Source organism: Elephas maximus, chromosome 2 (assembly GCF_024166365.1).
Source record: "Elephas maximus indicus isolate mEleMax1 chromosome 2, mEleMax1 primary haplotype, whole genome shotgun sequence".
Lineage (NCBI taxonomy): Eukaryota > Metazoa > Chordata > Mammalia > Proboscidea > Elephantidae > Elephas > Elephas maximus.
This window is the reverse complement of record NC_064820.1, coordinates 146,490,634-146,517,905: the sequence shown is the minus strand read 5'-3', so window position 1 is coordinate 146,517,905 and position 27,272 is coordinate 146,490,634. Positions and strand designations below refer to the sequence as shown.

The 27,272-nt window shown below is 55.1% G+C and overlaps 1 protein-coding gene and 1 long non-coding RNA gene across 4 annotated transcripts in view; one reads left to right on the top strand and one right to left on the bottom strand.

The window, feature by feature from the left end:
- The window catches only part of TCF7 (transcription factor 7), a 37,664-nt gene extending 10,721 nt beyond the window's left edge, over positions 1-26,943 (bottom strand). For all 3 annotated transcript variants that reach the window (XM_049873650.1, XM_049873649.1, XM_049873651.1), the window contains exons 1-5: positions 26,498-26,943; positions 26,247-26,313; positions 25,592-25,716; positions 2,220-2,331; positions 1,291-1,378 (exon numbers count right to left, since the gene is read on the bottom strand). In XM_049873650.1, coding sequence (XP_049729607.1) covers positions 1,291-1,378; positions 2,220-2,331; positions 25,592-25,716; positions 26,247-26,313; positions 26,498-26,938 — 833 coding nt within the window. In that variant the 5' untranslated portion in view covers positions 26,939-26,943. The remainder of the gene's footprint in view (positions 1-1,290; positions 1,379-2,219; positions 2,332-25,591; positions 25,717-26,246; positions 26,314-26,497) is intronic.
- LOC126069962 (uncharacterized) overlaps positions 26,248-27,272 on the top strand; it is a 37,392-nt gene continuing 36,367 nt past the window's right edge. The window contains exon 1 of the long non-coding RNA XR_007516099.1: positions 26,248-26,336. This is a non-coding gene — a long non-coding RNA (uncharacterized LOC126069962). The remainder of the gene's footprint in view (positions 26,337-27,272) is intronic.

The following is a 27,272-nucleotide window of genomic DNA, read 5'->3' as shown; positions in this document are numbered from 1 at the left end:
TGGCTGATGAGTTCAAACTATAGACCTTTTGGTTAGCATCACAGCACTTAACCACTGCACCACCAGGGCTTCTGGCACTGTTCACAAAAAAAAAAAAAAACAGTACCCTGTTAATTGCCTGGACTCTTTCCTGGGTCACCCACTAGGTGGACTGAGTCCCGAGATGGCAGGATCTAAGGATCGTCAGCTTCAGCAATGCTTCCCAGGTACCTAGAATGCTGCCTGGCACACAGCAGGGCTCAGTGCAGAGATGGGCAACATACCCCCACTTCTCTCCTGACAGCCAAGTGCTGTTCCCCCTCCCCTGTGCCTGAAGTCCCCTTATTAGTGCCTTGGGTTAACATCTCCTCTAGGTTCAAGTCTCTTGGTCTTTGGAGCTATTTGCCTAGGGATTGCTTTCAAGAGGCTAGTGCAGAGATTTGCTTCCATATGACACTGGCCCGGCCTAGTCAGGCTGAGCTCTGAGCAGTCCCACCCTGCTTTGATCCTGGGAGGGGGTAGTCCTGATTCGTATTCAGAATGGGGCTTTGTCTGAGGAGAATCTGGAAACAGGAGTGAGTTTAACATGGGCAGAGGGTGAGTGGAAAGGGGTAGAGAGGCCCCAGGTTGGGCCTTTGGACTACCCTGCCTTCCTGAGAAGCCAAGCTTTCCTGCTGCTGGGTGACTGCCACAGCCTAGAGATGCTGGGTCCCACTGCAACTGATGAGCAAAGGGCTAAGGAGCCTGCCCAGGCTCAGCTCTAGCTGAGGACAGACCCTTTGGTGCACAGTCAGGCCTGCTGAATTCAGGGGTGAGGGGTCTGGAGGGACCGGGCTGGCTTTCCTGGCCCAGCCTTAATAGACTCTAAGAGAGGCCTCTGTAAGTGGGCAACCAGCCCCACCCTGCCCCTCCAGCAGCTCATCCAAGAAAGGGACCAACCAGCAGCAGGCAGTGGGAAGTACTGCCATGCTGTCACCTTCCTACTCAGGCCTAACATTTCTTCCTCACATACTCCAATGGCTCTGGAGGTTTCTGGGCAGCCAGAGTTCCCCCATTCATACGGACCAGGACCCAGGTCTCCCGCCTTCTCAAATGGAGTCTGTCAAGCTCTCTGGGCAACACCCATAGGCCAAGAGGCCACAAGGAACCCTGGCCCAGAGCCAGCTTGGGCTAGAGCTGCAGGCCGGCCCATGGTGCCTATACCAAGCTGGTAGCAGGGTGCTCCACACAAAGGATGGAGGAGGGGAATGGAAGGGCAGGTATGGGTCAGACCAGCACATGGTGCCCCTTTCCCACTGGGCCCACACTCACCAGCTCACAGTGTGGGGGAGCTGTCCCATGCTGCCTGAGGTCAGAGAGTAGAAGCCAGAGAGGTCAGGGGTCTGCAGGGGCCTGTGAACTGCAGTGGAGAGGAGCCGAGTAAGTGGGCTGGCCTGACCCTCGGGCCACTTCAGCTAGTTAATCCATCCTAGAGCCTCACACGGGGGCCTCTACGATCCCATCCACCTTTACTAGAGGATCAGACATGATAGTCTGCTCAGGACTATCCCTGTTTATACCATTGCCCCAGTGTGATAATGCCCCTTTTACAGGCAAGGGAGCCAAGGGCAGAGGTTAGGGGACTTGCCTAATGACACCAGGCTGGCCAGTGGGCTGGGTTGGAGTCATTTGGGAGTGGTCCACTGCCAGACTGCAATTGAGGCTTCTTTGCTGGGGAGCTCTGGCCTGGCTTTCTGGGCAGGAGGAAGGGCCCCTGGTTTGGGGGAGCCTGGTGGGGAACCAGGGCTCCAGTGAGTCCCCCCTCAACCCCGGGTTGAATCAGCAGGTTTCCCACAGCAACAGTGGTGGATTTCAGAATGACTTTGCCTGAGGCTGAAGTGAATCAGTCATCACAACCACCACTTTCCATTTTCTCACTGGGGGAGGGGAAGGCTGCAGGTTAGATGTCTGCTCCCATACTGGCACAGGGTGGTGGTGGTGGGGGGGTTCCCCGTAAAATTAGGCTCCTACTTCAACCTGAAGTCCTCACATTTTAACTTGGGACCTCCTCCTCCAGCCCTCTGGTGCCCTCAGGCCCCCAACCCATCTTCCTGGCATCCTTTTCTTTGGGCCCTGGGTTTGCACAGCCCTGGTTTCTCCAGCTGTAAAAACGGGCCCAGCCACCTGGTTTTCTCAGAGGGCAGGGACTTGGCCTTCAGGCTCTGGGTCTCATTGGGCTCCTCCCTATCCCAGGCCCTTACCTTGCTTCTGGTTGATGTCGGCAGGCGCAGGTGTGGGGTGTGGGCTGCTGAAATGTTCATAGAGAGGAGAGAGTTGGGGGACTCCGTGGGGGGGCTGACTAGCCTTGTTGTGCTGAAAAATGAGAAGGAGGGTAAATGAATGTAAAAGGAAGGAGAGGTGTGAACCTGGGGCCTGGGGGCATGCAGGCAGGTGGAGCCACAATTAGCTGTATGTGGGCAGCCCTGTTGTCAAAGGAGGGTGGTGATCAAAGACCACAGGCCCCAGGGAAGGGGGACCACTCAAGCCACCCAGTGACAGTGGTTCTGACCTCCTGCCCACTAGACCCCTAGATGTTGCCCAAACAGTCCCACATGCTAGAAACCCTCTCGGTCTTTCTGTTTACTCAAATCACAGGAGGTATGGCTCCCCTGTCCGGGAAGACCTTCTGGGACTCCCTGGTTTCTCTGAGGCCCAACAACTTGTCTCTGGGGTGCTCACAGCCTCCACCCCAGCAGCAGGGCATTGTCTGAGGACCTGGCCTACCCCGACACAGTCTGGAGCTCTCTTTCCTCCTCCTCCAGCCCCCAGACTCTGAATCTGACCCTCTGTTCTACCTCAGGCCTAACAAGATTTGCTGACACAGGAAAGGGCCCCTCAGCCCCCTAACTCAGGGGAGGTGGGGCCAGGTGAGGCCTGGCTCCCTCCAGGGCCAACCAGCACATCCCCCACACTTCCTGTTTCCTCAGCACCGCAGGACTCTTACTTTTCACACTAGTTGCACGGCTTTGTCATGAGATGACTCAGTCAGCGGCCTGAGAAGGGAGCTCCCTACTCAACCCAGCCACAAGGGGTCGCTGCTCAGAGCCAAGGCCCCAGCTCTGCACCCCTTGGCACATGCCTCCACAGGCCAGGACCTGGCAGCATCATACCACAGCACCTTGGCTTCCAACTCTGAAAAGTCCCCAGCTGTGGGGTGCTGCTGGCTGGGAGCACAGATGAGTGACCTCTGACCCAAGGCACAGAAGAAATGGGAATTTCTGGGGGGCAGGACAGCAAGGAGAAGTTAGCCAGACTGCTTAGTATCCCTGGGCTTCAGTTTCCTTTCCTGTGTAATGGAGTTAATGATCCCTTCACCACCAGGTTTGGGGAATGCGAGGGTAGCTCATGGTCAGGAAGCCTAGCACAGGTGCCTTGGCATTGGACTTTGGAGGAGGCTTGAGGGAAGGCTGGGTGTGAGCCTTCCTACAGCCAAGGCATGAGGCTCCCAGGAGCACAGGCTCCCACAACTCCAGCAACAGCCCTAGCTTGCCACCTTTCCCCACACTCCTGCCTCCAGGGTAGCCTGGGTCCAGGCTACAAGCTGGACCCCTTCCCCTTAGATCCTGGGGAGGGTGCTGACACTGCCACCTGTTGGTCTGTGGTTCATTGTCTGCACACCAGGAGGAGTCTTACCTAAGTGGGCTGACCAGGCTTCCTCTGTCCTGAGGCAGATGGTGTTGATGTCTCAATAGGGTTGGGGACTCCTTTGAGGCTGGCATGAGTTTGGCAGCACAGCCCTTTCTGAGCGCCACTTGGTGGCCTGGGGCAAGGCAGGGAAGTGTTCCCTCTGTCAGCCCCAGGGAGGGCTGTCCACTGTGAGCTCGGAGGGGACAGGCAGACCTCGTTGAACCCTGACTCTGACATGATTTACTGTGTGGCCTTAGAGAAGTTACTGGTGTCTCTGAGCACCCCTTTCCTCCTCTATAAAATGGAGATGATCATAGGGTGGTCGTGAGCATGAAGACACAACATCCTAGAGCTCCACTACTCAATTGCCAGGTAATGAGGAAGGGGCATAGAGGAAGCCCCTCATTTGTCTTGAAGAGCCATGGTAGGTGAAAAGGAATCCCTGAGAAATGCCACCTACAGTGCTTCTCCCTGTGCCCTAGTGCTGGGCCTCAAATCCTAGTGTAATTATGTGAAGGGAGTTTCCCTGGGAGATGGCAGGCCCGCCTGGCAGCTCAACTGACGGCAGCAGGAGTGACAGCACGGGGATGACAGGCCATGCTGTCCCTGCCTGTGTGCTGTGACCCTCCTGTCGTGGTTGCAGAGGGGATAGCCAGGCTTCCTGGGCAAGACGGGGAGGCTCATGTCACTCTTTTCTTTACCCCTCAGCACTGACCCCAGACAAAACTGTGGCAGACTGGGAGTGTAGGGGGAAATGAGGGTGGGGCGAGGGGAGTGGTGGAATGCAGGCTCCTCTGGCCCAAGAGCAGCTGGTAAGGGAGAGATGAGTGGGCCAGGGCAGCTGTGGGATGGTGGGGTGTGTGGACACGTGAGCACCCGGCATATACTGAGTACGTGCCACATGCCAGGCGCCATGCCGTGTACCTTGCAAGCCCCAACTCATTCCTGCCAGCATACAAGCAGATTGTCATTTCTCCCCTCTGTACCTCCCCCAGCTTCTACCTCATGGCTTGCTGCCCTGTACAGCAGAGGTGTCCACTTCCGCTGCCTCTGGTTCTCGCTTTTGTTCTCCCCCCTTACCCAGCCCAGTCTCTTGCCCCATCACGTCACTGGTCGGCTTGTGTCCTAATGACTTCCATAGTGCTGAATTCAGCGATCAGTTCTCGTCTTCACTTTCCCTGACCTCTCGGCAGCATCAAACGCAACTCATTTCTCCCTCCCCCCTTGAAATAGTTTCTTCACTTGGCTTTCAGAACACCATACTCACCTGGTTTTCCTCCAGACTCATGGCTACTTCTCAGCCTTGTTTCTGGCTCCCTATCCTTTTCCTGACCTTACCTGACCTGAGATCGGCCCTCTGCTCTACCTACTCTCACTCCTAGGGTGCCCTCGTCAAGGCTTATGGTTCATAACATCTTCATCTGATGGCTCTACATTGATTTCTCTAGCCCCCACTTCTCCTAGGAGCTCCACTCTCCAAATGCCTATTCAACAATGTTGCTTAGAGGTCTGACGTGCCACCCGAAGTCAAAATGCCCAAATCAGAACCCTTGGCTTCCTGCTCCAAACCCCTCTCTCCGTCTTTCCCACCTCAGCTAATGGTAACTCCATCCTTCCAGTTGCTCAGGACAAAAACCGTGGAGTCATCCTGGACTCCTTGTCTCACATCCAACGTGTCAGCAAATCCCAACAACTCTACCTTCAAAGTATATCTAGAACTCAACCACTTCTTACTTCCTCCACACCTCCCACCAAGTCCAAGCTACCATCATGTCTCACCTGGATGGCTGCAGCAGCCTCCTCACTGGACCCCTGCTTCTCTCCTGCCCCCTCAGTCCCCTCCAGCAGCCACATGAACTGATGGTACCACTTCTCTGTCTCAAGCCTCCAGTGGCCTCCCACTGCATCATTGGCATTTTAGGTGTTATTCTATCTCCTTACCTGGGCCCTAACACCCTGTGTGACCAGGCCCCCCTCCCCACCAGCCCCAACTCCTTCCACTCTCCCCCTCACTCACTATACCCAGGACTTCCCATGAGTGCTTCAGCCTCCAGCATCCTTCTCCATTAACTCCAGCGGTAGTTTTCTGAACGGCCACGATGTGAAGTAAGTGGAAAGCCCAGCTGTAGCCTCGCTGACTTTTCCCTTCTGCAAGCTTTTTCCTGCCATTGGACTTTTGCACTTGCTTTTCCCTCTGCCTGGACTGCCCCTCTCCCAGATCTGTACAAGGCATCTTCATTCAGACTTTAGCTCAAATGATACCTCGGAGAAGCATTCCCCGACCACCCTAACTAACTGGCCACCTCACACACACAGCTCCTGGCACTTAATAGGGGCTTAACAAGTATTCGTTGAGTGAATGAGTCTCACAACCCTGAGATCAGTACTGTTGTCCCCATTTTACAGCTGAGAAAACGGAGGTCCAGAGAGGTGAAATGACTTGGAAATAAGAGTGTCTGAAGCAGGCCCTCCTCAGCAAACTCTGATGCTGGGTATATCCTTGCCACCATTATTACCCCTCTCTGCTGTTCCCGGAGTTCACCTCCATGGTACAGAGAACGCTGGACTTAGAGTCAGACAAACATGGCTTCTGGTCCACTCAAGCCTGTTTTCTCCTCTATAAAATGGGCTGATAATCCCCCTGATCTAGGACTACAGGTGGCCCTGTCTCACTGTAGGATTGTGGGCCAGTCTCATTCCTTCTCTGTGCTTCAGTGGTCACAGATGCAAAACTCCTGCTTTATCCTAGAGTTTTAAAAAGCAGGAGCCAAGGGCCTATGATGGCGGGGAAGCTTCCTGGACAGCGTCAGGTCTGACGAGGCCCTGTGGCGGCTGAAGGCACGGAGACTGCGCCTCAGGACCCACTCCCTTGAGAACAAAGGACCCTGATGGAAACCATTCCACCGTTCTCCACTTGGAGCCTGGCCCAAAAGGTGGAATGAACACACACCACAGGCCCCTCCACATCCAGGGACTTTTGAGATTAAGCTCCTGCTTCAGAGAAGGCCCTGCCATCCAGCCCTGGCTCCTGGCTCTTCAGCACTCAGGACTGTAGGCCTGGCTGGTGGAGTGGGCAAGCCTTAGGAGCAGGGCTAGGGTCCAAGGTGCCAGTCTAGGAAGATAGTCCCATAGTCTTCACTCTGCCCAGAGTTGAGGGGTCTGCTCCACAGCATGTTTCTCAGTAAATCACTCCTCTCTGGGGAGGGTCAGCTTTGCCCAGGAGGCCCTGGAGAGCCCTCTTGCCTGAGGGAGGGCCAGGGCTGACTCTCTTTGGCCATGCTCTGGCTGGCTCAGGTCCAGCTTTGCTACCTGAGGCCTGGTTCTAGCACAGCTCAGGCTGGGCGTAGGAAACCTCAGAGAACCCAGCCTACAGCCATTCACCTGGTACGTATGCAGGTGACGGGCTGGAAGCGGGGGAGGGGGAGAAGTTGCCTGGTGGGCAGTGGGCCCGTCCTGTCTATCAGCCTCCCTGGGAACTGGGAAAAAGCCTTGTTAAACAGGAGTCTCCAGCCAAACCACAGGAGAAGTGCTGGGTGGGCAGGGGTGGGGCAGAGAACCCGCCAGCAGCTGGAGGCCCTGCGGTGGCCAGGGCTCCAGGGCAGGGCACTGAGGGCCTGGCCAGCCCTTTCCACGTTCATGCAGGCGGCCTCAGCCTCACTCGTTAGTGCCCCTCCCTGTGCCTGGTGGTGGTAGCCAGGGGGAACCATCTGGCCCACAGCCCGGTGCCCCACGCCCCCCTCAGCTTGCAGAACGTCCCGCTCCAGGGCCTCAGCACAAGGCTGTCCCAGGGCCAGGCCGCCCAGACAACAGGGTGGGGTCGCCTGGGGCCTGGCATATATATGGGTGACTAAACCACCCCTTCCCCTCCCCTTGATGGTGACCTTGCCCAACCCCCCAAGGAAAGGAGGCAGGCCTGGTTTGACTGTCCCCACCAGGCACCAAGCATCTCAATGGCACAACCTCATCTCTCATCTCTGAGCGCAGGGTACCAAGAACAAAGCCAGGCACACAATGAGGGTTCAAAACGTGGTGGGCTGTATAAATGAATGAGTGATTGATCAGCAGTCCATCATTCTCTCTGGGCCTCAGTTCCCTTGCTGAGGCTCCACCTGATCAGAACACTCCGGGGTCCCTGTTTTTTGCCCTCAGGGCTGTAGACTTTGCCTGTGGCTCCCTGCTGCCCACCACCAGACCTCGTCACTCCAGAATGGGTCTGGAGTCAGACCCATCTGGCAGGCCACGTCTGGTACAAAAGCTACTCCCTTCTCCACCAGTGGGTTTGTCTAGTATCTTGTTGGATGCCTAGTGACCAGGCTCATTCCCAGCAGAGGCAGTCCTTCCTGTTATCACACTGCTCTTACTGCTGAAAGACTCTTCCCCACGATGACTTAAAACCTATTGTCCCAAAGGTGGTCCTGGCTCCGCAGAGAGATTTTCATTAGCGCATAGCTGGAAATACCTCCCTCTGGTGCCTCAGCACACCCCCCTCTTGATCAGCAGGCTACAGCTAGGAAGGGAACCAAGGCAGGTCTGGGCCGGGAGGAGGTGGAAACGGGGACTCCTGAGGAAGGCCTCCTCGGCTCTGAAGTTGAACTTGAGCCTTGGCTGGGCTGCCCCCACTCGCTGCGCCCCCGCCTGGCCCCCACTTCCTGCAGGCTCAGGTGAAAAATAAACACAGTCGGCATTTTCCCTGCAGACCGCAGCGGCCCTCGGCCCTCGGCTTGCAGGCTTTGTGCATGCAGAGAGCCCTTGCCACCACCAGCAGAGAAACTCCCTCGTCTCTGACGGTTGATTCTAAAAACCCCCAATCGCCTAAGACCCACAACACTTTCCCAGCGAAGAAAGTTGCCATTTCCTCTGGCCTCTAGAAGCCAGAAGGGGGGTGGGGTGAGGCCTGGCCAGGTCCAGGTAGCTCAGGCCCTCCCAAGAAGCCTCCTCTGGCAGGGGACTGTGCCAGGAGAGACACCCCCTCTACACACACACCCCAGGATTCTCAGGGCATATTTATTGAGTTCCTACTATGTGCTCAGCAAAAGAATGTTTCAGGCTGAGAGAAGGGCATCTGCTAATAATATCTGAGAGTTTCCCATGTGCTAGGATATAGTTCTGAGCACCTTACAGAGCTTAACTTATATACTCCTCACAACAGACCTATTATTATCCCCACTTGACAGATGAGGAAACTGAGGCACAGAAAAATGATAAGTATCACTTGTCTAAGGTCACAGAGCTAGTAAGTAGCAGAGCCAGGATTCTACCTGCTATACGGCAGAGGCCCTGTCGTGAACGGAACAGAGGCGGGGTGTAGGGCATCCCAAGGCTAGCCCAATCTCTCCCTTCTTCAACTTGGCTGGTCAGGGTTACCTGAGACAGTGTTTACCTGGCCCTAAAAACACTCCAGCAGGTTCTGGAACCCCTGGGATGGGGGTTCTGGCCATACTCCCTGCCTGCCTGCTTTCCAGGGGCCAACTGGCATCAGGAGCTGCCTGAGAGAGATAGTTGGACATGGCCCACAAGGCCCTCCACCAGACCTCTTCCCCACTCCCATCTTCCCTGCTCACCCTTGAAGAGCCCGCCCAGCCATGCCCCAGCCACAAGGACCTGCTCCTCTTCTGCCCAGGTGCCCAGATCTCTCTGCCTCAGTGCTCTCACCCACCACTTCCTCCCTCCCCCCACAACTTCCGATACTTCCTCCTGCCCTTTGCCAGGCTGGCTCCTTCTCTTCCCGACCTCAGTCTAAGGGTCACATCCTTGGAAAGGCCTGCCCTGACCTGAGTGAGGTGCTGCCAGCCCGGCAGGTGGAGGTGCCCACTAGGTGCAGAGGTCTGCCTGGGAGTCCCTGAGTCTGCTTGTTGTTTGTCTCTCTAGGCTTTGTGCTCAGTAGACTTTCTATAAACCGAGAACACCAAACCCAGTGCCGTCGAGTCAATTCCGACTCATAGCGACCCTATAGGACGGAGTAGAACAGCCCCATAGAGTTTCCAAGGAGCGCCTGGTGGATTCAAACTGCAGACCCTTTGGTTAGCAGCCATAGCACTTAACCACTACACCACCAGGGTAGGTTTCCAGACCTTCTATAGACTTGTTTAATTAAGGCCTTGAGGACTCCCGGTGTCCCCAGAATCTCAGTGTGCCCCCACCCACTCATCTGCCACCAAGCTGGGACTTGGAGTTCCTCAGGTGCCTGGCTCCTGAGGGCTTTGTTCTGATTCCTGCTCCAGAGCTGGGGAGAGGCCCTCAGGAACAAGCCCACAGAAGGAATGGCAGATCCAGGCCTCGCTCTGGGGCAGAAGCTGAGTGGATAGAAAGGTAGGCTATTTAGAAGGTTATTGTTCTGTTTGCAAAGTGCACAGAGGTAAGACTGAGTCATGTAAATGCCACATGTGACAACCCTTTCGAGGCAGGCATTATCCTACCTGTTTTACACATGAGGGAAGGGAGGCTCAGTGAGGTTGAGAAAGTGCCCTCAGTTACACAGCCCTCAGCAAAGTCAGTGCATGGGGCCCCTTCATGGGCTCTGGGGTCTTCAGTGATGAAGCCAGCCACACCCTTATCTCTCCCCCTTCTCACTCCAGCCCAGAGGGCTACTTGTGCCAAGGACCAAATGGTCCTCAGCCTGGAGCACTCTCCCCCACTTTGCTTGGCCAACTCCCATGCATCTCCCAGGCCTCCTCATAAATGGACTTCCCCCTGGAAACCCAGCTGACTGGGGTCTCCTGCTATGGTGCCACATGGCAGCCCTGACCCCTCTATGCTCTAGCTGTTTACTTGTCTGGCCCCGTACCCACCCTCAGGTCTTGGACTGTGCTCTGCACTGTTTTTATTCAGTGAGTTCAGGTTGGACCCTCAAGGCTGGGTCTCTACTACTGGTGCACGTGGATGGGGGCTCCATGTGAGCCAGTGTCTAGGGAGACTGTAGCAGCCCTGAGTAAAGCCCCTTGGGTGGCCTGGGTGCAGGGCCACAGCGGTACACAGGTTAGGAGGCTGCTGCTTAGAGTCAGGGACGTCCTGCCTGCACCTTAGTCCCCTCAGCCTCCCTTCTACCTCCGTATCCCTATCCGCTCCTACCTACAATACTTTAGGAGTCAGAATGACTGGTCAAAACCAGGTCCACCACTAGCCCATATAGCGCCTTTGTGGAAAAAATTAGGAAAAATAGTGCCCCTTTCCCTGGGCAGGCCTGGGCCCATATCAGCGCCCACATCTTGGGAAGCACAATGCAGACTGGGCTGCAGCTCACACATGGCCCCTTGGCCCACCTCCCCTGCACAGACCCACAGCGGTCTCATTTTTCTTCCCTGCATTGCCAGGAGCCAGGCTTGTCAGCCCCCACCCGGGCTCCAGTATCCAATCTGGCCCTGATCAGTTCTTCCAGGCTCCTCTCCCAGCTCTGGGCCCACCAGGTAGCCCCCCAGCTGGCCCAGACCTCTGTGTCTGGAGCTGGGGACCACTGTCAAGCACCAATATGCTTCAGTGCTGAGGACATGAGAATGACCTTCCAGCAGGATGCAGGCCCCCCCGAACTTCCCAAGTAAACTTGCCTGCATGTCAATTGGGCTTTGATTTGTGGGCTCCCAGACCCCACTTCTGCAAGAGGGCCAGGCTGGAGGAGCCCTTCTCATGCCCTTCCACCCTCAGCCCCCGCTCTGGGCCCAGCTGCCCAGGACATGGTGCTCTCCAGAGGACGGCCACAAGCTCCCCGCCCACAGCATACAGGACGCCCTGTGCCAGACGCCCACCGCAGAGCACAGAGCCGTGGCCGTGTGGCCAGCAGAGCTGCAAGGGCTGGAGGATGGCTGGGCCACACCCTGGTGGACCAGAAGGCTTCAGTCCTGCTTGCCAGTACAGCACTGTTGCCATGGTTGCATGCCAGGTACGTGTAGCCCTTCTACCAGCCGCCTGGCCTTGACATCAGATAATGAGACCCTGCCACAGCAGAAGTTAGGCTGGGAGTACCTGCATGGAGCCTTGGCAAACCACAGGCCTGCTCTAGGCCCAGCCCAGCCCCCAGGCACCCCCAGAGTTAGCTGAGCCCACAAGCTGAGTGGTGTGGCCCACAGCCGCCAGTGGTTTCTATGCATTCGTTTACTTGCATTTTCCTTCCTCCTATTTGAGGTGAACGCCCCTCAGGACAGGATGTTTTTAGAGGAAAATATAAGCTTCCGGGAGGTGCTGCAGCTGAGCTGCTAGTTGATGCTACCGACACACTGTCTGGGGATCTGCAGCAGCCCTGGCTGGGCACCACCCAGCCCACGCAGTAACTCACCCAGCCACTCTCAGGGCACAGCTACCCAGGAGCCCGCTGGGAACTCCCCAGCCCAGGCAGTAACTCCTCTAACTCCTCTCAGAGCCCAGCCACCCAGGAGCCCACTGGGGCCAAGGCCCTGCATACAACCTCAGAGATCAGCCTGTCTTTGGCAGTAGGGAAAGCAAGGCTCTGGGAAGGGAGGGGTTGAAGCGTTCAGAGGTTTTGTTCCCCTGGGAAGAAAACAGCAGGGGTGTAGATTTAGAGTTTGCAGCACCCAGTAGTAATTGCCAACTGTGTGCCTTGCACTCTGCAGAGTCCCACCAGCCCACAGAAATCCCACCAATCTTCCCAAACGTGTGTGTGGCAGATGAGGACAATGAAGCCCAGAGAGGTTAAGTGACTTAACTAAGGTCTCACAGCAAGTAGTGATCTTGGTTTGAACCCAGCCCTTTGGGGTTCTCAGCCTATAACCTTTACCACTCAGCCACAGGCCTCACAGGCAGCTGGCCACCAGGGAGACCACACAGACATGTGAGTCCTGGACCAGCAGTTCCCAGATTTCCTGCCAGCCTGAGACCTCCAGCCTACCAGGGCCCAGGAATCACCACTTTTGCTGGCAACACTCTGCCAAGAACCTTTGTTCCTGGAATAAACGAACTAGCAGCGTGGCTCTCATCTCCACCTAGACTCTGCTAAGCACCCTGTCCTCGAGGGGAGCTTGCATTCTCAGTCATTTATAGCCAAAAGGAAACGTGAGAGATATCCTTCCCACAGGATCTGGCCACAGGATGGGTGGGACAGCCGCTAGAAGCTGGGGTGGCTTTAGCTAGGGCTTGTCTAGAAAGGCAAACATGCTTCCTCCAAGGGAGAGCTGGGAGAGTTCAGAAAGATGGGGGCTGAGAAGGCTGTTGGGCCAGCAGTGCCTTGAGGGTGAGAGCGAGGAGGAGACCCGAAGAACTCGGGACTGCATTCTTGCCCCGGTTTAATCCAGCCAGCCTCTGAGACAAAGCAGGGGTCTGCAGGTCACCTGGTCTGTTCAGTTGCCTGTGCTGGCCCCAAGAAGCTCACTTGGGTCCAACCCTCACAGCTACTGCCAGTTAAGGCCCTTGGGTCTCTGAGTTGACTCGGTTCAGTGGCTGATCCAGAGGGCAATAAGACAAGGGATGGAAAAGGGCTGCTGGAGCTCTGGCACCTGTGTGCTCCCACCCTGGCCTCATATGCAGTGTCGGCGCAGGGAGGAGGGCAGGGCTACTGACTGATACAGGGGAGTCTGGAAGCAGAGCCCCTAATGAGGTTAGAGGGGTTCACACTTAACCACACCCCTGGGTGTAACAGTATAAAAACACAGGGGAGAGGATGAAACACCAAACTCAGGGCAGGGGCTACTGAGGAGTGAGGAATAGGGAGGGGGAGGCAAGAGAACTGGCTATAGCTATAACATGCAAATATTTTTTAAAAAAACGAATAGTTGTATATGTTGCCTGTGAGGCACTATAGCCTGATGGTAAGGGCATAGAACACAGATTTAGAGGGCCTGGGTTCAAATCTCACCTCCAGCACTTACTAGCTGTGTGGAGCAAGTCAAGTATATTCTTGATGCCTCAGGTTCCCCACCCGTAAACACACATATCTCATGCGGTTGCTGTGAGAGTTAAATGAGTTAGTATCTGAGTTTGCTAATTAAAAAAAAAAATTCATTAGGAGCAAAATAAAAAAAGGTCCCTTGGTGGCACAAATGATTTGCACTCAGCTGGTAACCAAAAGACTGGTGGTTCAAATCCACCCAGCGGCACTGTGGAAGAAACAGGCCTGGTGATCTGCTTCCGTAAAGAAAACCCTATGGAGCAGTTCTACTCTATAACACATGGGGTCTCCAAAGTCACAAACGAACAACAAAACAAAATCAGCAAGAACAAAAGAAAAGAAAAATAAGTAAAACAAATCAAGCACATCCCTCCAGTTGCTGTGGAGTAGACTCCAACTCACGGTGACCTCATGTGTGTTAGGGTAGAACTGTACTCCACACGGTTTTCAATGGCTGATTTTTCACAGGTAGATTGCCAGGTCTTTCTTCCAAAGCATCTCTGGATGGACTCGAACCACCAACCTTTCCATTGATGGGCAAGCACATTAACCATCTGTACCACCCAAGGACTCCTAAGCTCATCCCTAGACGTAGACTTTTCAGGAATACCAGCCCTTGTGCCAGATCCAGGGCCAGAGCCCTCCATTTCCCTTGGACTGTTGCCTGATTACTCCTGACTGGCCTGCAATGACCAGAGTGATGGGCAGAAGACAGAACACGGCAGCAGTAAAGAAACTGCCCTCAAAATGGTCCCGCAGGGCGAGCAGAAAGCTTTCCCATGGGTGGGGAAGAAGCAGCATACCCATGCCCCAGGACTCCCTCAGCTTCCTCAGTCTAGCCATTCCCGGTGACTCAGGGCCTAGAAAACACTTTAGCCCAGCCCTGGACCATACAGAGGCGGGAGCCTGGCCCAGAGAGGTCAAAGAGTGAGCTCTAAGCTGAGCTGAGACAGGGCAAAGTTAGAAAGAGGAAGGCGTTCACCTACAGACAGCTTGGAACCTACCTTCTGTCATGTCATGCCTCAAACCTGATTCAATTTTAAAATGTCACTTATAAAAATTTTTCTAGGTAGATTTGTTCCAGAAACCCTAGACTCCTATCTGCCAACAAAGAAACTCAGCCCTTTTAGCCCTGGCCCAGAGCTGTGAGGTCACCCCCAGGAGGGGACAGTGAGAGGCCATCTTTCCTTGGGGCCAGAGGGATCCAGTGTCAAGTTCATGAACCCAGCAGGCTGTGGGAGGAACACTCAGACTCCCCGCCTGCAATGCCCCATCTCCAAGGCATTTTTAGACCAAATGGAGCAGAGAAGTGAGGAGCACCGGCTTTGGGGAAAAATATACCCGTGTCTAAATCCTGACTTAACCTCTCTGAGCCTCTGTTTCCCCATCTGCAAAATGAGGGCAATGATAGTACCTACTTTTTCGGCTTGTTATAAGGATCTAAGGAGGCACTGCGAGTAAATGCCTTTGGCACAAAGCCTGGCACTCGGGAAGTGCTCAACACACACACTACTGCTGCGTCTGTTATGAATTTTTCAACAACTATACTAGCACCCACTGCCCTGTGCTGGGCACTGAGAATCCAGCAGTGGAAGGGACAGATGTGGCCCTAGCTCTGTAGATCCTTTCGATCACTTTCCGATCCAAACTGTCATCCTTGAAACCCCCCTCCCCAACATGGCGGTCAACCCTTGTGGACTTGGCTCTCCCAGCTTCATCTGCCCCCACACCCTGCGGACTCAGGCAACCCTCCCCCCCTCCACCCGTGGGGGTCACCCACCACAGCTGGGTGGCTCCCAGGGCCGCACAGTGCTTCAAAGCCTGCCAGCAAGCTCTGGGGTGGCTGCTGCAGCCAGGCATGGCCTCAGAGCTGGCCCCGCCTAGGCCGTGGCTGTAGCAGCAAGCTCTCCGCAGGCCGCCTCTCAGCATCTCTGAGGGCCCACCCACCCCTCCGCCTGCCTGGCCACGGAGAACAGCCACAGAGCCATCTGATTTGAATGAAACTTCAAACTTAATGACTTTCATGCTGGTTATTTAAAACGCAATGTAATTTTCTTAAACACCCTATTATTTCCTTTGATAGCTACAAAGCTTCCCCCAATCCCATAAGCATGTTTATTTTTAGGGAAAAGAGTGGTTTGCAGTTGGTCATAGAGACCATAGGAGAGAGAACCCGCAGAAAGCAGGGCAAAGAGTCAACCCTAGCAGCCCAGAGACCCACGGTCGCCCTGCCTGCCTACTGGAGCTGGCTTTCTGCTGGACACTGGCGGGTGCTGCGCAGCCCTGTCCTTAGCACACCAGCCAGTGGCCCTCCTGCCCACCAAGTCCAAGTCCTCATTAGGCTGGACCCCATCCCCCTTCTCGTGCTCCCCTTCCCAAGGCCTCTGTCCTCATCTGCAAGATGATGGCCTTGGTGTCCCAGTGAGCTACTCATGGGCAGTCCAGGCATGGATGGGGCTGGGGAAGGGGTCCTGGGGCCACCACCACCACTCTAGCCTCTTCTTCCTGGCTCCTAGGTGAGGCCTGCCCTGGGTAAGGCCTCAGGGCCTGAGCCCTGACCAACTGGTTGAGCTCTATGCCCAGATAAAGTGGCCTGAGGTGGTGGCTGCCCACATCAGCGTGGTGGGCAAGTATGGCCCTGCCAGACGGGGCTCCCTGGTAAGGGAGGTGGCCTGGTGGTGGGCATGCATGCCAGGGTCAGTTGAGCCCCACCAATGTAGGGTGTCCTCTGGGAGTGGCTATTTTTAGGCCCCAGGCTTTCATGTGGCTGAATGATGTGGAGTTTACAAAGCATCGGTAATGCGGGTAATACATTTCAGATGGCGGCCCAGCAGCCAGGGAGGCTGGGCCTGCTGCCACTGGAGCCAGGTCAGAGTTAGTCACAATCTCCCAGCCTAGATACTCGTCACCTGTGCCCTTCCTCCCCACCACCGCTTCTTGCCAGTGGGAGGCTGGCTCTGGAGTAGTCCTTGCAATGAGCTGCCCAGCAGACCAACTGAGGCCCAGCCATCCTGCCTCCTCACGCCTCTCCAGCCAACACTTATCTGAACCTCAGAAAACCTGCATGGTCAGGGATCACCACTCTCACTTTAGAGAAGGAGAAACAGACCCAGAGAGGCTAGCAGATTTGATCGAAGTCACACAATGGGGGAAGGAGGTGGCCCGGTGTCCTCCAGCTTCCTTCCCCATCACAGCCCACTGCCCTCAAGAGCAAACTGGGCTTTCTAGGAGGGGATGGTATGTGACCACAGGCTAGAAACCAACCCTGAGTCAGCTCAGACATGGGAGAGTGGGGGCAGCTGTAACCATGCAAATCCCTAAGCCCACTGCTCCCTGGGCCCTATCCATTCCTGGTGACGCTGCTGCACATGCGTCATTTGGAAGCAGTGTGGGACCCAGACAGCTCTCCTGCCCTTGGAGAGACAGTTGGTTGTGTTAGTTGAATGGGGGTGGGGAGAAGGGAATTAGGGGGAAGCTTATTTGGCAAAGCGTCTGCTTCCTCTGATCTCCAGGGAGTTCTGGCTGTGGAGACAGGGCCGTGGGTTGAAGGCCTGTGTGTCACCAGTCTCGCTCTGGTGTCTGCTGGCATGGCCCAGGCAGGCTGTCTCCATGGGTGGGACAGGCTGCATGGGTAGCCTCCCCATGGAGAGGGCCAGACCCACACCCACGTCAGCCACCCAAGGCCAGGGCCCTCATCCAGCAAGGAACAGTCCTAGCTGCTTTGAGCACAGACACCCATTACTGGGCGACTGAGCCAAGAGGAGTCCCCATGCTCCAGCAGGACTAGAGGGGTCAAACCCACCCAGGCTGCAGTGGGAGACTACAGGCCAATGCTGACACAGGCCACACCTTTAAAAAGGAGGGAGGTGGTTTCCCACGTCCAAGCATGACAGCTCTGCGAGATGGAACAACTACGGAAGGAAGAAGCTGACAATGTCCCAGGTTCTCAGAGACCCTCTCCAGACCTCTGGCCCAGAGCCTCATAGTTCTGCTAGAGACAGTACTGTTCAGAGGTGCTCTTCACACCTTGGTTGACTTACCAATGTGACGAGAACTGGACCTCTGGGGTTCAGTTCTCCTCAGAAAATAGGGCCAGAACCCTACACTCACAATCCTGGAGAGACTGTGAGAATCAAATCAAATAAAGGGGAAAATGGAACTTTCCACCTTGAGGCACTCTTGCCTTTGCCAGCACACCAAAGTCTCCCCCACCTCAAGCCTGCCCCCTCCCTTGGCCCTGCTGGCACTCCCCTTACCACCCCGTGTCTCCCTGGCTCCAGCCTGCCCAGCTGCTGGCCCTGCCTGCCTCAGCCCTCCATATCCAACTCAAACCATCTGCCGTGGGCACCGCCCTGCCCTTCCAGGATGCCAACACACTGCATGTGCCCACCAGAAGCTCCCAGGCTCCAGAACCAGTGTTGCCTGGATGTCAAAGTCACATACCAGGCCTTCAGTGCCAGCCCTTCTTCTATAGCCTCATCTCACACTCCCACTACCCACAGACCCTGGGTTTCATTCTGCCCTTCCAGTGACCAGGGACACAGACTAATTGCTGCCTCTCCACCTTTGCTCAAAGCGTTCCTCCACCCAGAGCCCTCCCCCACTACTTTCTGCCTGGCCAAACCTCCACATGCTTTATGCCAGCCCAAGCCCTCCTTCCTCAGGAAGGCTTCCTGGCTGACCCCACTGGCCTTTCTCCCTCAACTGGGTCCCTTACCTGACTCAGGCAGAACCTCAAAGCTGACTCTGACACACACACACACCCCCACACACCCTGAGGCTGGACTCTTTCCCTTGCCAGGATTGAGTTCTGGAAGGGAAGAGACAGCCTCTTGCTCTGTGCTGTGCCAAGGGCAAGGGTACAGGAAGGATTCAGTAAATGCCAGTAGGGGTCTGGACCCAAGATTCAAGACACAGCAGGCACTCTGCTGTTGACCAGCTGAACGCCCAAGGGTCAAGGGTGGGCCAGGACAGCTGTCCTCTAGGCATTGCTCTAGGGGAGGTGGCTGCCAAATTGGGGAAGGGGAGAGTGTCAAAGGTTTCAGTCCAGCCTCAGCTTCAGGAGTGCTTCACCTTCTTGGCACAGCATCCTTTATAAGGGGGTGTTCATACGTGGTGTTGACAACCCCTCCACCAAAATCTTCCACTCATGAAGCACCTACTATGTGCTAGGTGTTATTCCAAGTATTTCACATATGCTATCTCCTTCTGTTCCACAGTAACCCAAAAAGGTAGGTATCTTCATTATCCTAATTTTTCAGACGAGAAAACTAATGCTCAGAGAGGTTAGGTAGCTTACCCAGAGCCAAGGAGTGACAGATATGGTGTTTGAGGGTGGATCTTCCAGACTCAATGCATTCCCCTTCCACTCCTCTAAAGGGATTTGGACAAGTCCCTTCCCTGATCTGGGCTTACTGCCCCACCTGCAGAAGGAGAGCATTACTCAAAGATCTATGAACTGTACCGTTGGGGGCAGGGGTGCCCAGGTGACCTGATAAAACACCTGTTTCCTCTAACAGAGTCTTGTTTGTACACAGCGGCAGGAAGCGGCCAGTCACAAGATATGTGGGAGTGTTACTGTATGGCTTCAAGACTGTGGCTGCTCAAGGAGACTCAGGGAGGCTGTGGCTTCCCTCTCCCCTCCATGAGGCTCTGAGCTCACCCCAGCCCACCCTAGCCTCCGTGGTCATGCAGTTTTAAACCTGTACCCATGGCGTCCTGCTTACAGCTCAGCTAAACCTTCATTCTTACAGGGACAGGGTAGGGTGTGGTCTTAGGAGACCCAGAGATGATGGAATTGCTGGTGGCCTTGGCAAGGGATCACCCTCACCTCAAGCCCCCTCTCCTTTAATGCCACTCACATCTGAGTTTCAGAGCAACTGGGGAGGAGGGCAGGGCTGCTGTGAATACCCCATTTGCTGGCTGGGGAAACTGGCCCAATGAGACCCTGGTGGAGAACACCAGGGTCCCAGCAAGCAATCCAGGGCCCTTTATCAACCCCTGGGCCTTGGAAATGCCCCTTCCAGCCCACTGAGCTGTCTCTCCGTGCCTTTCAGAGCAGACAGGTTGCCCTAAAACTGCAGCCACCCCAGCCTGCCCTCGGGGGCAGGGTGGGGCAGGAAGCTAGGCTCTAACCAGGGGTCAGCAGGCTGGGCCTCCTTCATGGTGCTTTCCAGGCCCTGAAAGGCATCGAGGGGGTAGGAGCCACCCTCAGAGCAGAGACCGACTAGAGAGGGGCTGCGGATTTTTCAAATGCCACAGCCAATACCACACAGCCTCCCTGTTAAGGGAAAAAATACTCATCAAAATAACTTCAAGGTCCCAGGACCCACCTCCAGAACAAAGCATCATCAATAACAACAACAAAGACCAAGCTCCATGCTGGCTGTGCTCAGACACTGCAAACAACTGGGCACAGTCACAGGCTCAGAACCTGCAGCAAGCTGGGACAACAGGGAGCCAACATGCTGTGACTCTTCCTACCTCTCGACCCCTTAATTCTGTTTGGGTATTATGCCCCAGGAAGACAATCAACACAGGACCCAAGAAGTCACTTATATACCGCATAATTCTCACTGGTGAAGAACTTGAAGGCAACCTGAGAGCAAACTAGAATCCTCGTGAGGGATGTTACAAATAACATAGGTGTTGTCTGGGGGGTTACAAATGTGCACCCCACACCAGTGGTCCTGTCTCTATTGGATGCTCTCTTTAGACATGCAGGGTTCTCCCACTTTAGTGTGTATGAGAATGAATGACTTGGAAAGCTTGTTGAAATACAGATTCCAGGGGAAGCATGAGGCCAAGGGCACGAGGGGGTACATGCAGGGGGTGGCCATGGAGGAAAAGGTCTGAGAATTGTTCAGAGGCTAATGTCCATGAAGGTCTTTTTCCTTTTTTCTTACGAAACAGTTTACATCCCTAACATTTTATGTTAAGGGCTTCTATACAGCTGGGGGAGAACAGCCTCTTTCAGATAAATCTTTGGGAGGCAGGGGAGGATTTTCAGGACAAGTCAGTGGCTATGGCTCCCACCTGGGCTCCAGGGATAGCACTTCCCCTCTCAAGAACCCCTGGGCTGGGGAGGATAGGGAGGAGGGGCCTGCACACCAGACTCCTCGGTCTACGTGGAGCCTGCCACTGAGCCACCACTGACCCCAGAGAAGCAAGGACAGTGAGGGACAAGGGATCAGCATGGTCAAACCCCACCCTACGCCTGGCCCCATGCTGGAGCCTCACTGGGTACCTTTCACGCACTGCTGCCGCCAATCCTCACTCCAACTGTGGGAGGAGGGCTTGTCACGCCCATTTTGCAGACAAGGAAACCGGGGCTCAGAGATACTTCGGCAGATGGACTGCCTCTTGTGTAAGTGTGGCAAGTGCATCATAAAGCAGTACCAACTGTCTCAGCCTTCAGAACTACCAGGGCAGGCAGAGCTGGCCAAGGTCTCGAGGGAGGGTAAGGGAGACCTCACTTGATGTTCAGTAGAGGCCTCCTGAGGAGGTGACATTTGAGTTAAGCTCTGAATGAAGAACAAGAAATGAGAAGGATGTGGGGGAGGGTTGGAGAGAGAATTCCAAGTCGAGGAAACAAGTGCAAGGGTCCTGAGGTAGGGAAGAACCTGAAGACTATAAAAGCTACCAGGACAGAGGTGGCTGCTATGTAGGGAGAGAGCAGGAGGATGGGACAGATAAGGATGAAGTGGTTAGCAGGGCCAGGCCACCCAGGGATTCATGGACTGGTGAACGGTTTGACTTTATTCTAAGAGCAATGGGAAGCCATTGCAGGGTTTAATCAGGTGAGAGATGTGATCTGATTTACGTGTTTAAAAGATCCCTGTGGCTGCTATGTGAAGCCTGGATTGTGGGTTAGGGTGAGGGCAGAGGAACCCTCGAGGAGACTGTTACTATCATCTGGGTGAGAGATGGCAACGGCTTGGGTGTGGAGAGTGGCCACTGAAGTGGTGAAGTGGGAAGACTTGAGGTGTGTCTAGAGGGGAGCCCATGTGCCTGGCAGTCCCTACTTGTTCTTCATCAGTCACACAACTCTGCAGCCTTTAGGATGCTGCTCAGTGGACTCTTCCTCCATAGCCCAGGCCAGGGCAGCTCTGCTGGGACCCCCCAGCCAGGGCATGGTTCCAGCTCTGTTCATCTGCCTCCTCCTCTCAGCTGGCCACTCCCAGGGGCAGCACCTGGTTCTGGTCCATCTGGGTGCCCAGTGTCTGGTACCAACCTGGTACCAGGGTCACTCCTAAAATGGTTCCCTTTTCCTATCACTAACCTCCCAAGCAAGGCCCTACTGCTGCTCCCTGCTTGTGGAGCACTGGGCGGTGCTCCTATACGTATGCATCTCTGAAAAGCTCCCGCACCAGGCTGGCCAGGCGTCAGCAGCACTTCCTTCCTCTGCCTAAGCCTTGCTCATACCCTCCCCTCCTGCTCTTCCAGGGCTTGTTCTCATAGCCCTCACTAGACCCCAAACCTTGGAGTCCCGAACCTGACCTCGATGGCCAGGAGCCCAAGCATGAGTCCACTCCTCACTGCGGCTCCTCCATACTTAGCTGATGCCTGGCCCCTGGCTTGTGACAAGCCCAGGGACCAGGATAGCGGCAGAGATCAGGGACAGGGAGATACAGTTCCAAATCCCTGCGATAGCCAAAAGATCCAGCATTTTCTTTTTCATCGAAATATAATTCACATACCATAAAATTCACCATTTTAAAGTGTACAATTCAGTGGTTTTTAGTATATTTTCAAGGTTGTGCAGCCATCAGCACTATCTAATTCCAGAACATTTTAATCACCTGAAAAACAAACTCCGTACCCATTAGCATTCACTCCCTATCTCCCTGGTCCCTGCAATCACGAATCTACTTTCTGTCTCTTGATATGCCTATTCTGGACATTTCATATAAATGGCAAAGGCTCAGCATTCTTCCAGGCCACAGACTCAAAGTGGGGCCCACAGAAGGGGCCACGAGAACAACTTTGCCTCATATTCTTTTTTAGATGAGGACTTGCACCAGACTGACAGTCCTTCCCATCCACAAGCCTGATTTTCCTTAAGGAATGATGCCTTACTCATCCCAGAATTCTCCCAAAGCCCAGCCCGGGACCAGCTCATTGCCCCCACCTCAGCTCAGAGAGCAGAGCAGAGAATACAAAATAAAAACAAGCAATGGCTACTGGCCTAGGCCGGTAACTATCTGCAAGCCTATATTAGATGCCTGACAAACACCAGTCATGAAATAGACCTTGACCTAGTTTCCCCTCCCCAAAACCGAGCTTAAAAGAAACTAAGTACCAAAAAAACCTTTTCGGAAAATAAAAATCTCTCTTTGCCCAGTGGCAGGTGGCTGTGAGGTGGTCATTTAGCACACTGAACTCCTGGCAAGATTCAAGTCTGTTCTGAGGTATCCAATGTGGTAGCCACACGGGCATTCCACCCACACATGGGTAGGAGGTCCCTGGCATGGGCTTTCCCCACTTGTCTATGGAGATCAAACCGCTGACCGTGAAATCTTCAGAATTGTTGACCACTTGGATCCCCTTAGAGAAGGCTAAGCAAAGTGCAAGGGGGACCCACTTCTAAGGCCTCTGGGTAGAGGCTGGGCAACGTTGTCTGTCCTCCGAAGATGGGCTCAGGAAAGCGTAGCTGAAGAAACCTCCAAGGGCAGTTTTCCCTCTGGGCCCCCACGAGGGGCTCCAGACTCACTCTAAGAGTTTTTTCTGGTTCCAGACACATGAACTTGAATCAGATGAAAAATGTGCTCCCAAAACATGGGGGTCAATCAAGTTTTTTTTCTAAAACCCAGCCATATTTTAAATGTCCATGCAACTCTTTGAGTAATGCAAGCAACTACCCTTACTTGCTATTCATTTGTAACTATCAGGTTTGCCTAAATGAGGACCCCCTGTCATTCAGCTTCCTCACCCAGTATCACCATCACTTAATAAGTCCTGGCCGTTGTCCTTGCCACCCCCCCCCCGCCCGCCCCATGGAGCAACTGAGTCCAGGACACGAAAGTCAGTGCGACTCTGTCCTCCTCCTGTGCTCCCTCAGTGGGAGGCTGCAGCTGGGTGGGGTGGAGGGCAAGGGGATTTGCTCCCATGGGACAGGACCTGACACATAGAAATGCATCTCTTGTAGCCTGAGAAAGACTCCAACGTTGAAAAAAAAATTAATGACTGAGGCGGCGGGGGGTATGTGCCCTCTCCCTTGATCTGACTGCTGGAATCCACCACCCACCTACTCTTTGACTAGAGGGAGCCAAAGGACACCAAATGGTCCCATCACCCACACGGTTCTAGTAAAATGAGGCCCTCCCCTCCCTGGGCACTCTCCCACCACTTGCCCAAATTTAAGAAGCTGAGAAATGCTGCCTTTTCCTTGCATGGCTGTAGAGTCAAGAGGGGCTGGAAGGGAGCCTGGCTACTGGAATGTTCTTGGGCCTGGGTCTTTTGTCTAGTCATGGTTACCACGGTGACTCAAGCCCCTGTCCAAGGAACTTGGCTGCCAGTTGTTTGGCAGTAGCATGTTATGTCAACCCAACCCCAAATCTAATCTTAAGGGTTTATACCTTGTTAAAAAAAAAAAAAAAAACTCATTGCCATCAAGTTGATTCCGACTCATAGCGACCCTACAGGACAGAGCAGAACTGCCCCATAGGGTTTTCAAGGAACGGCTGCTGGATTCGAACTGCCGACCTTTTGGTTAGCAGCCATAATACTTAACCACTGCGCCACCATTGTTAAGCATCCCTTCTTGCAGGGTGTAGTGTTTCTGGAGAAAGCCACTGCATCAGTATGCAGGGTCAGTGGACAAGCTCCCTCTCCCACAGACCTGGAAGGAAATGAATCACCTCACATACTGAACCACAATGGAGGAGAAAGTCAGATACAGACCACTCAGAGCCACATGCTTATTTTACAGACGAGGAAATGGGGGTGCAAAGGGCAAGGTGTTCATTCTAGAGTCGGCAGTCTGCCATCCTGGGCTTTTGGAGAGAAGCCTGTATCTGTCTCTTTACCTCCTGCCTGCTGCGGCATGAAAAAGCTCTCAGAAAACAACTCTCCCCATTCCTGCTCTGAAACATTCTGGCACAGCCACCCTATCCTCCCTTTGGGTGATCTTCACTACTAACCATTTGAACCACTGGCCTGCTATTCCTGTCTGCACTGGTCTCACATCTGTGCCCAATACCAGACTACCAGAACCCCCTAAGCCTTCCCTGGAGTTTAGCTAGCTCTATGCTCACTCCCCATTTCAGGTCAATTGAGGACAGTCTGAATCACTAATCTGAATTTTTTAAAAAATGCAACATTACACTTCCAAAGCACTAGAAGTAGGCTCTTCACACTTTAGGTCATCTACATCAGTAGGCAGAAACTCATTGTTTGGAATGATCATGAAATCTTTTCAAAGCACTGGACACTTCTTAAAAACATTTAATTCACAAATTCATTAAACAGTTCCCTTACCGACACCACTGATTTGAAGCATCTCTGCAACGCTTTCTGATACTTTCGAGACCAAGCCAGCTTCATAGAAACCTGCTTTCCACATGTGTTCAGGATGCTTCTCGGCATGGGCGCACTCAGGCCAGCCAATAAGGACAAACAGCAGAATAGAGCATTTTTCTCCTGCACAACCAGGAGATCTGAACCAGATCAGCTTTTCTTGCCATTTCTCCCCAGCTCCAAGGCTCGGGGTTTGGTGGGAGAAGGCTAACTGCAAAGCTCTGCACTCCGATCACATTAAGCACACCACCCTCCCAGGGAAGGGGATCTCTACCCAAAGTTCTCTGCCTCTGCTTGAGGAGTCCCCACCTCAGCATCACCCAGCACCAGGAGACGGCTTGCACCTGTTTGTGAACAAGCTAGGAAGACAAGAGCTGACAGACAGAAGGCAGGGGGACGTCCCAGGGTGCTCCCTTCCTTCAGCAAAACTCTCTTTTTGCTGCAGATCCCACTGGGTGTGTACGGGTAAAAGGACCAGCGAAGAATTCTCACACATCTATTTTGTTGCAGGCAAAACTCACTTCTTGTCCATGCCTCACATACCTGGTCAAGGAGGTAGCAGGCACAGGGTGGGCACTGGCTGCTGGGGCCACTTACCAGCGGGGGTTGCGGCTGGGGGTGCTGCCCTGCTCCCGAGGGGGGTGGGTAGTGCATGAGCAGATTGAAGGCTGAGTAGACGGTCTCTTTGTACATGCCGCTAGCACACTCTGGGGCCTTCAGGCCTGGAAAAACCACAGCTGGGTCAGACACACCGGCCTAGGATGCTGGAGCTGAAGGCTATCTGCTCTTGAAGAAAAACTAAGAATTGCCAAAGAGTCCCCTTCAAGTTTGTGACTTGAGAAAGAACAGGCTGAGGGTACCCAAAGCACGAGGTTTCTGGAGGTCACTAAGTCCAGGCCTTCCTTAGGTGGCCTCCACTTGACCCTCTCCCACCCACCCTGACCCTCGGCCAAAGAACCCTGGCCAAAGCTTTCTTCTCAAGACAGGGGATTAGTCAGTCACCTGGGCAGGAGGGGAGGCAGAGATGGCTGGGGTCTGTTTACTCCTATAAAGGTCAGGGCACCGGAAGTGACTCGAGCCTGCCTGTGCCGGGGAAACCCGCCCCCCACCCCTTGGCTTTTACCGCCTCCTCGAGCTGCGATGGCGGGGGCAAGACACCCCCTTAGCTCCCTCCAGTCATGGACGTCCCCCTTCTTCCACCGAGGCCCGAGCCTTAGCGGGAGGAAGGGAGGCGGTCCGTCCAGAAACTCACCGTCCTCCAGAGACTCTGGAAGTTTGTCCGAGAAAAGTCTCTGCGAAGTGTGTTCCCGCCCGAGCGCCTGAAGGGAGAGCCAAAGAGGCCGTGAGTGGGAAGGATGGGGACTCTGGGGATGGGGCCGGGGGACAGGAGGGGCTCTGAGTGATGGGGGTCCCGGACCCGCGGGGGGAGCGGGCGGGTCAGTGCGAGCAGTGCGCCGGGGTCGTCGGCCGCGGGCAGAGAGCGGGCCGCCGGCGAGCGCTCACCTCGGCCCGGGCTTCGGCCTCGGCGCCGGTCCCCGGGACCCCCGCGCCCCCGGCCGCGCCCTCGGATTCGTTGACTAGAGACGACTTGAGCTCGGCCAGGTCGCGCTCGGGGCCCGCGGCACTGTCGCGGCTCTTGTCCTGCTCCTCGCCCTCGTCCTGGAAGGCCAGCAGCTCGTCGGGCGCGCCGAGGTCGTCGCCGCCGCCCGCGCTGCCCCCGCCCGAGTCCAGCTGCGGCATGGTGCGCTCCGCCCGTCCCGGCGCCGGGCTCCGGGCGCGAGGCGCGGGGACTGCGCGGCGCGGAGCCGGCCCGGGGGGCGGCGAGACTGGAGTCCGGACCTCCGAGCTCGAACCGCGGCTGGCGGACCGCGGGCTGACTCGTTGCGGCGGGCTGCGGGCGCGGGCGCGGGGCTGAGCGGCTCCGGGAGCTGGCGGGTCGAACATCAAAGGCGCCGCCGGCCGAGTGCCGGGGGCGGGGCGGGGACTCCGGGGGCGGGCCCGGGTGGGTGGGTGGGGCCAAATTGCCCCGCCCCGTCCCTCTACTCCCCCGAGAGGCCGAGACTTGCCCAGTGGGCATAGTCTTAAAGGGCTCGCTGTTTCCCGAGCTTAACCTCAGCAACGCATCGGAAGAGGCTGCAAAGCATTACCCTAAAACACTCTAAAGGAGAGCTCTAACCCTACTTCCTCGTCTACAAGTGATTCCCTCTCTGTGCCCAGGCTCCTCTCCCAGCTGCTGAGGGCCCCATCCCAAGGCTCTTGGGGTTTGGGAGTGGCTTGG